The sequence below is a fragment of the Alligator sinensis genome, unplaced genomic scaffold (genome assembly GCF_000455745.1).
Source record: "Alligator sinensis unplaced genomic scaffold, ASM45574v1 scaffold1318_2, whole genome shotgun sequence".
Classification (NCBI taxonomy): Eukaryota; Metazoa; Chordata; order Crocodylia; family Alligatoridae; genus Alligator; species Alligator sinensis.
The window spans coordinates 142,619-151,740 of NW_005843067.1; the positions used below are offsets into that span (position 1 = coordinate 142,619).

Here is a 9,122-nt window from a genome sequence, read left to right on the forward strand (position 1 = left end):
GATGGGTGGATGGGCAGATCAGGGTAGGGGCAGCCAGATGGCTGGATGAATGGGCACACAGCCCCACTCGAGCTTTGTTACCCCATCCAACCCCAACCCCCTTTCAGGTTCGGGCGCAAGGCGCTGCTGAGCTGGTCCTACCTGCAGATGGCTGTCTCGGGGACCTGCACCGCCTTTGCCCCAAGCTTCCCTGCCTACTGTGTCTTCCGCTTCCTGGTGGGCATGGCCCTCTCAGGGGTCGTCCTCAACTGCATGTCGCTGGGTAAGGGACCCTCGCGGTCAAGGAAGGGGGAAAACCAGTGCTTGAAAGAACTGGGTGCACGTTTTTTACAAGACTTACAGTAGCAGCTAGAGGACCCCACCCCGATCGTCTACTGCTTGTTATACCAGCGGCTGCTGCACTGAGTGCAGGACTACTAGCAGTGTTTGGTAGTGGCTGGCGCTGCCAAATGGCTTGCCCGGTTATTAGCAGTATTACGGCAGTACCCCAGCCTACACATATGCTCTTTATTAACAGTATTGCGGCAGTATGCCAACCTACACAGTTATTAGGTGTATTATGGTAGTTCTCCACACACCATGCATGCCTATTATTAGCAGTATTATGGTAATAGCTAGATGCAACCCTATTGCATGCGCAATTATTAGCAGCATTATGGTAATGCCCCAACCTCCACCTAGGCCCATTATTAGCAGTATAGTGGGGACCCATGGGGGGTACCCTACTTTCTCATATACAACACACCTTCCCCCTGAAAAAATCCAATAGACCAGTCATCCCAGTAATCAACCATTGATAATTGGGTGCTTCACAGGCCCCACCCCCTCTCCTGTGAGTGATGGACTGGGGTCTAGGCCCCGCCCTCTAGCATGAGGTAGACCGAAGGACAGGCGAGGAGAATGCTAGATGCCCACCTCCTCCCCAGGCCACCCCACCGGTCCCTCTGGGCTGGGACCACGTCTTTGGGGCCCGTACAGCCCCTAGCACCAGGGGCTCCGGAGTCAGAGACCGCCAATCATGGGAGGGGGCAAAGGGACTTGACCGAGGCTATGAAGTAGCTGGGTGGTCGAGTCCACAGAGCACCCCCTGGGGCTTGAAATAGACCCCTACCATTGCCCGATCCCCCTGGGGGGTTGCTAATGCCCCGGCGGGCGCCTCTGCAGTGGTCGAGTGGGTGCCCACCCACTTCCGCACGGTGGCCGGGACAGCAGTGGGGTACTGCGCCACCCTGGGGCAGATCGTCCTCCCCGGCCTGGCCTACGCGCTCCCAGACTGGCGCTGGCTGCAGTTCACCGCCTCCATGCCTTTCTTCGTCTTCTTCCTCTACTCCTGGTAAGGGCCCGTTGTGGGGCAGCCTCAGCTGGGGCGGGGCGGGGCGGGGCGGGGGCGGGCCGACTGTCGGAGGCTACGGTAGCTTTGGGGGGTTGTACTGAATTTTCTCACAGACAGTGTGCACAATTCCCCCTTCCCCAATAATCATCCCAATAACAATTAATAATCCCAATTACTCAAACTCCAGGATTAAATACATCCTGAGGGCTCAATAATCCCATAATCAATAATCCCAATAACTCAACAGTTTAACAATCCAAGTAATTTAGCAATTAATAATCCCAATATCTCAAACTCCATGTTTAAATAATCCCAACAGCTCAACAATGCTAATACTCAATAATCCCAATAAGAAATAAATCTAATAATTCAATAGTCAATAAACCCAGTTACTCAATAATCGATCGTCCCGGTAACTCCATAATCAGACTAAAACCCATCATTAATAATCCCTAAACCCAATCATCCCAATAACCAAAAGTCCCATAGCCCCATAAACACAATAAAACCAACAGTCAATAATCCAAATGATGTAGTAATTACTCAATAATCCCAGTAACACAGTAATCAATAATCCAGTACGCAAGCCTCCAAAAATCAATAATCCCAATAACTCAAACTCAATAATCCATACAATCCCAATAACTCAACAATCAGCAATCCCAGTATCTCAAATTCAATAAATTGGTAATCCGGATAACTCAGTAACTTGCTAATCATTAATCAGCAGCTCACTAATCAATCATCTCAGTAACTCGTTAATCAGTAATCCAGATCATCCCAGTAGATCTACAAATCCCAGTAATCAAACATCTGAATTATTCAAATTCAATATTCCAAATCACCCCAATAACTTGATAATCAATCACCCCAATGGCTCAATAACCATCCCAATAGCTCAGTAATCCAAATCAACCCAATACCTCAATAACCAATGAGCACAATAACTCAATAATCCATCATCCAGATCATCCCAATAGCTCCATTATCAATAATCCCAATAGCTCAATAATCCAGATCACCCCAGTCATCCCCAAAACTCAATAATCCCAGTCAACCCAAGGGCTCGGTCCTGCCCGTTATTCCAGCCTCTCCTCCTGATCCTGCTCCCCAGCCCCAGGGAAGCCCCCGTCCAGCTGCTCTGACGCGGACGCTCGTTCCCGCAGGTGGTTCGCCGAGTCGGCGCGCTGGCTGGTGCTCTCGGGCCGGCCTGACCGCGCCGTGATGGTGCTCAAGAAGGTCGCCCGCATCAACGGGAAGAAGGAGGAAGGCGACAAGCTGGATACTGAGGTGAGAGGGCAAATGGCACCCACGCATCCTCAAAGGAAAGCACGAGCGATCAGGAGAGGAAGGGGCTCCGCTCATGGCAGCCGGGATGCCTGGCCCCTGCCCCTGCTCTGGAAGACAAGTAGGGTCCAACCATCAGGAGCCGGGACAGCGTTCCCCGTGCTGGAAGAGGAGTAGGGTCTGGTCAATGGGAGGAGGTAGGAGCCCGGACGCCTGGGCTGCGTCCCTGCTCTAGAGCGGGAATGGGTTAAGGAGATTGGAGAAAGCCAGGAGCTGGGATGCCTGGGTCCTATCTGCAACTCCAAAAGATGAATCAAGTCCAACCATTAGAGAGAGCGGGGATCCAGGTCACCGGGGTCCCCACCCCCAGGCTAGAAGAGCAGGACACTGGCTCCTTTCTCGACTCTACAAGGGGAGCAGGGTCTAACCCTGACCCTAGTGCTCCTCGTGGTGGGGCCCCAGGGGATCTTCCCCCTTGGACATCCAGCGAGTAGGGACCTCCGCGACAGCAACCCCGGGGTGGGAACAATTCCCCCGCGCCCCGTCTCTCTCCCCACTCTGTAGGTGCTGAAGTCCAATATGCAGAAAGAAATGGCTCTGGCCCAGTCTTCCTATACCCTGTACAGCCTGGTCCGGACACCGGCCGTACGGAAGATATCCTGCTGCATCGCCAGCGTCTGGTAGGCACGAGGGGACGCTGTGCTCTGCCAGACAGCCAGCAGGCGGCGCTCTGCCCAGGCAGACCCTGCTGTCCCTTGGGAAGCTAAGCAGGACTGGGGAGGGTCGATGTGCAGGTGGGAGACCACGTACACCTTTGCCCCGGCAGCTGTGCTGCATTAAAGGGGAGCCCCAGGAGCGGGCGCTAGGTCTGGGCAGGCCCCAGCACCCCTGGGAAGCGAAGCAGGGTTGAGGAGGGTCGGCTCTTGGATGGGAGAGCGGATGAACTGATGGCCCTTGCGTCCTTCCACAGGTTTGCCACCAGCTTTGCCTTCTATGGCCTGGCCATGGACCTGCAGCATTTTGGCTTCAACATTTACCTCATCCAAGTGGCATTCGGCTCCATCGACATCCCGGCCAAGCTAGGCTCGGCTATCGGCATGAGTTTCATTGGCCGGCGAGCCACGCAGGCCGCCTCCGTCATCCTGGCAGGGCTGGCGATCCTGGCTAACATCTTTGTGCCACGAGGTGGGGGGCTGGGGAGCTGGGTGGTCTTAGCCGGCTAAGCCCCACGACCTGGCGAAGTCTTGGTGCTCCACTAGTCAAGCCAACCATCCTTCAGGCAATTTAGCGCTCTGCTAGCTGCGCCTGGGCGCTCTCCTCCTGCTGCACAGCCTTGAAGACTCGGTTGTTCTTTTGAAATCGTGAAGCCCCCCCACCCCCGTGCAGAGCGGTCACAATCGTATATCATAGAATCAGAGAGGCAAGGAAGGAAAACCCCCCAAGTCCATACCAGTCTGACCAGTAACCTTCAGCTTCAAGTCCCAGCAGAAGCATTGGCACAGCCCAGTCACCACCCCCCGCCTGGGCTGTAACCAGCACCCAGTGCCTCTGGGTGCCAGTGGGAAACCGTGTGCACTGCTGCTGTTTGCCCCGGGGGAAGACATAAAAACCACCTGACATGTAGCAGGAAGTGGGGGAGGGAGCAACCAAAGTCCTCAGCAGCATCTAGGGTTTCAGCTTTAGTTCAGCAAGAAAGCAAGGGTGAGCCAGCTAAAGATCACCCGCTATCCAGCCAAAACTCTGGAAAAAAAAACTTTCTTTCGTCACTGTCCCTCTCAAAAACAAGGTGCATATTATATCCAGGGGTGTATTGTATGCAGATAATATGGTACAGTACTGACTGCTGCCGCTGGGGGGCACAACACACATGGCAGCCTGGGGTATCCATTCTTATTTGCTACCAAAACCCTTGTATGGCCTAAGGCAAGCCCTTCTCTGCCTCAGTTTCCCAAATTGGGAGCTGATTGGGCTGCCTCTTGACTATTTAAACTGGGAGCTTTTCATGGGGACGGCTAATTCCTGTGCAGCAAGATCCTGATCAGAGCTCATGGCCCCATGGTCTTCCAGGGTTTGTTCCTGCCCCTCTGGTTTTGAAAGGCAGAATGAGGGGGGAAAGTTGCATCGTGTATTCTGAGGCGTGTTGTATGCGAGAAGGTACGGTAGCATCCTTCTGCGTCTTTCCCACCAGAGCTTAAAGCCCTCCGTACATCCCTGGCTGTCCTGGGGAAGGGATGCCTGGCCTCCTCCTTCAACTGCCTGTATCTCTACACGGGAGAGCTGTATCCCACCGTCATCAGGTAGGTGGCAACGCAAGGCGTCGACACCTACACATTGTCAGAGAATGATAGAAGAGCGGGGCTGGGAGAGCCCTTGGGAGGTTACACTAAGTCCAACCTCAGGCTTAAGGTAGGATCAGGCCACCCCCAACCAACACCAGAGCTAAGTGAGACCCACAGCAGAAAAAACAGTTGGGGCGGGGGGTGCACCCTAATTTGCACCCTAATTTGGGGGGGGGGTGTATGGTATGCAAGTAAATATGGTAATTCTCCCAAGCTGGCTGGTCTGAATGAAGTGCTACGGCCAGATCCTGCCAGCAGGGGGTGGGAGCCGTCTTGCACGGAGCAGGTGGCTACCCCAGACTGCAGCGGATGAAGATAACGGACACATAACATATAATCTGAATTAATTTCTCCAGGGTGGATTTATTTCCACCCCCTGGGGCTGAACGGTACCGTGCGTCCACGTGGTGTCACACACGCGCAGGCTCATGCACCTTTCTACCATGTCTTCTCCTGTGACAGGCAGACCGGCATGGGGCTGGGCAGTACCATGGCCCGTGTTGGAGGCATCGTGGCCCCTGCAATACGGGTGACGGGAGAATATATCCCCTACCTCCCGCCGATTATATATGGCACCGCGCCCATCGTCTCGGGCATCGCTGCTATATTCCTGCCGGAGACCCTCAACCTCCCGCTGCCGGACACCATAGAAGAAGTGGAAAGCAGGTGAGTCTGGGAGCATGGGTCGAGTTGTTAGCCCCAGTCATCCCTCCTGGGGTACAGGCGCGCGGAGGTAAGATACCCCCATTTCAGGCGTGCACAGACACATAATTGCCCCTGGGGTAGCTGTACAGCAGGTGCTATTGCACCACCTCGCCACTAGGGGGCAGCAGAGCTGGTGAGCACCTCTCCCCCACCCCAGGTGTTTGGGAAGGGGAGAGGGATGTGCACATTATGTGCAAGAAGTATACCGTACTTCTCACACGCGTGCCTTAATGTATCAGGATTACCGTAATTTCTCACATGTAATGCGCACACGCCCCCCCAGACAGCCGGGGTGGGGGAAATGTTAAGTGAGAAGCACAGATCCTCTGGGCGTTGCAGCAATTAGGGATGCCACTCCCCCCGGTGACAAATTTCCAGACCCCTGAGGAGCTCCCTCGGTCGGATGACGGCCTGGTCCCAAGAGCAGGTTGGCATGCTGGGTCGGTCTGCAGCCGGACCCGAGGCCTGGCCCCAGACCGGGCACGTGGCATTAGAGCCAGCCCATGGCCTCCAGCCCCAAAGCTGACGGTACCGTATCTTCGTACGTACAACACGCCTCTGAACACACGACACACCTTTCCCCTTCGTTCTGCCTTTCAAAAACAGAGAGGTAGGAATCAACCCTGGAGGATCGTGGGGCCATCAGCTTTGATCCATACAACGAGGTAAGGTCTCTGCTGAGACTCGGCCCCAGAGGCTCCTGGCGAGAGGTCTTGCCCCTCCGCTCCGGGCCAGGCTGATGGCCTATTTGGGGTTGGGAAGAAATTTTACCCCCTGGTCAGCTTGGTCTGGGCTGGGGGGGGGGTTGCTTTCCTCTGTAGCATGGACACGGCCCCTACCTGGGATCTCTCACGCCTGTGTTAACAACCTGTTACACGAGTAGGATGCTGGCTGCTGCGGTGCCCCGGCTTTCCCTGGGGCCAGTTGGGTGCAAAGTCTGGTGCTGCGTCCGGGCTGCTGGCCACTCTACAAAGAGGCTGGACCATGAGTTTCTCTGGCCTGGTTTGGACAGGGCTGATCCTGCCTCGGGCCGGGGTTGGATTGGATGCGACTTCTGGAGGTCCCTGCCGGCCTCTTCCCTAGGATGTCTGTGATTTCTGCCAGCCACAGATATAGGATGATAGGAAAGTCAGGCTGGAAGGGCTCCATGAGATCTAGTCCAGCCCCCTAGATGGACTAGATGAGCCATGGAGCCCCCTTCCCGCCCCACTTCTCTATGATTCAAGCCAGCATCAGCCCGGACTAAACCACCCCAGCCCAGTCTCTGTCCCCCGGATCTTGAAAATCTCAAAGAGATGGAGAATCCGTGACTTCTCTGGGCAGCCTGGCCCAATGCTTGTCGCCCCCCTTGCGCCCCGAGTCAGGAAGTTCCTCATCATCTCTAGTCTCAGTTTCCCCTGCTGCAGCTTGAATCTGGTGCCCCTAGTCCTGTCCCCTGTGGCCTCAGAGAAAGCCCATTTCCATCCTCCCTGTCATCGCCCTTCAGGGGGTTGATTTGATTTTGATCCAGTTCCCTCCCCCCACTCCCAAATCTTCTCTTCTCCAGATTTAATCACCCCCAGATTTTCAGCCTTTCCTCCTCAGCCCTGTCTCCTTTGGATGCCCCGTGCCAGACTCTTTCCAACTCGTCCACCTCCTTCTTGAAGTGCAGGGCCCAGAACTGGACACAGGACTCCAGGAGGCCTGGTCCTGATTTCTCTCTCTCTCTCTCTCTCTCTCCTTCCAAAGGAAAAGGGCTGGAGACCTCAGGACCACGGAGCAGAAGGAGAAGATCGGGCTGCAGACAGTGGAACCCACAGCTCTGCAGGAAGTCTGCTAGCGAGCGGGGAGCCAGGGCCCCCGCCTGCCCTGTCTGGACTGGTGCACCCCTTCCTCGAGCCAGGGGCATGGGGCTGGGGCAGGGGAAGAGCAGAGGGGATATGCACCACATGGAAGGGATGGGAGAGGTCGTCAGCAATAAACAGCGGAGCTCTCAGCCAGTGGTGAAGCCTGGGACCCTGTTTGGCATGTGAGTTATTTAGTAGAATTACAGCAAGAACTCAGCCCAATTCAGCATGCGCATTATCACTGCCATTACAGTAGCACCCAGATTCTGTGACTGAGATCAGGGCCTCATGATGGCAGTCGCATTATTGAAAGCATTATGGAAAGCCCTCCCGCCCCCTGCCCGCCCCCCCAAAAAATGAGATCAAGGTCCCATGATGGCATGAGCATTATTAGCAGCATTAAGGTAGCACCCACAGCCTCCCAACCCTGAAATTGGGGGACTATTATGGGGTGTTTGTTCTTAGCAGCATTGCTGCAACACCCAGAAACCTGAGATCAGGGCCCCTAAGACACAGACACTATTAGTAGCATTATGGTAGCACCTCCCCCGCCATCTGAGACTGGGGTCCTGTTCTTGGGTGTGCATTATTAGAATCATTATGGTAGCACCCAAAACACCCTGAAAGCAAGGTTCCCACCATGACAAGGCATTATTAACCATCTTCTGGTAGCCTTTAAAACCTAAGATCAGGGCCCAGTTATGGGGTGTGCATTATTAACAAAATGATGGTAGCAGCCAAAAACCTGACATCAATACCCCTGTGAGGGCACATGCACTAGTAGCATTATGGTAACACCCTCACATCTGAGATCAGGGCCCCATTATGGGCTGCGCATTATTAGAATCATTATGGTAACATCCCCAAACCCAAAATCAAGGGCCTATTCTAGGGTGTGCATCATCAGAAACATGGCAGCACCCAAAACCTGAAACCAGTGCCCCATAAGGATATGCACGCTATTAGCAGCATTATGGTACCACCCACAAACACCCCCCACTCTCTGAGCGTACAATCCCTTAATGGCATATGCCCTATTAGTAGCATTACAGTACCCCCGCCCCACCTCCACTCCTAATAAGCCACCCCCGAGCTCAGGGTCCCAGGACATTATGCATGCTAGTAGTAGCATTATGGTAACCGCCCCCCCCAAGAACCCTTGAGCTCAGGGTCTCAAGATATCATGCACACTATTAGTAGCATTATGGTAACCCTCACCTCACGCCCCCAGAAAATAAACTACTCCGAGTTCAGGGTCTCAGGACATCGTGTGCACTGTCAGCAACATTATGGTAAGCCCCACCCCGGCCAATAAACCATGCCTGAGCTCAGGGTCTCAGGACACCATACATGCTATCAGAAGCATTAGGGTAGGCCCCGAGGCTCTGGGAGCAGCGCCCCAATGAGAGCATGCCCATTATTAGTTGCCTTATGGTAGCACCCCTCAAATCGGAGGCTGGAGCTGGCAGAAGGGAGGGAGTGGGGGGGCATTTTAGGATGCGTGTTATTAGCAGCATTACGGTGCTGCTTTACCCACCCTCCAAGCAGCAGGTGTTGCAGACACCAGCCGGGAGCTGGGATCCGAGGGGGGAGGGCTGGGGGGGGCCGGGAGGCGTGGGCTACCCGGGAGCC

General features: G+C 54.7%; 1 protein-coding gene across 1 annotated transcript in view; it reads left to right on the forward strand.

Annotated features, from left to right (window-relative positions):
* The window catches only part of LOC102379393 (solute carrier family 22 member 6-A-like), a 10,455-nt gene extending 2,972 nt beyond the window's left edge, over positions 1-7,483 (forward strand). Inside the window, exons 3-10 of the mRNA XM_006037126.3 lie at positions 108-262; positions 1,165-1,333; positions 2,500-2,623; positions 3,185-3,300; positions 3,591-3,805; positions 4,809-4,917; positions 5,422-5,625; positions 7,393-7,483. Of these exons, the coding sequence (XP_006037188.1) occupies positions 108-262; positions 1,165-1,333; positions 2,500-2,623; positions 3,185-3,300; positions 3,591-3,805; positions 4,809-4,917; positions 5,422-5,625; positions 7,393-7,483 (1,183 nt within the window). The remainder of the gene's footprint in view (positions 1-107; positions 263-1,164; positions 1,334-2,499; positions 2,624-3,184; positions 3,301-3,590; positions 3,806-4,808; positions 4,918-5,421; positions 5,626-7,392) is intronic.
* Positions 7,484-9,122: the final 1,639 nt, after the last annotated feature.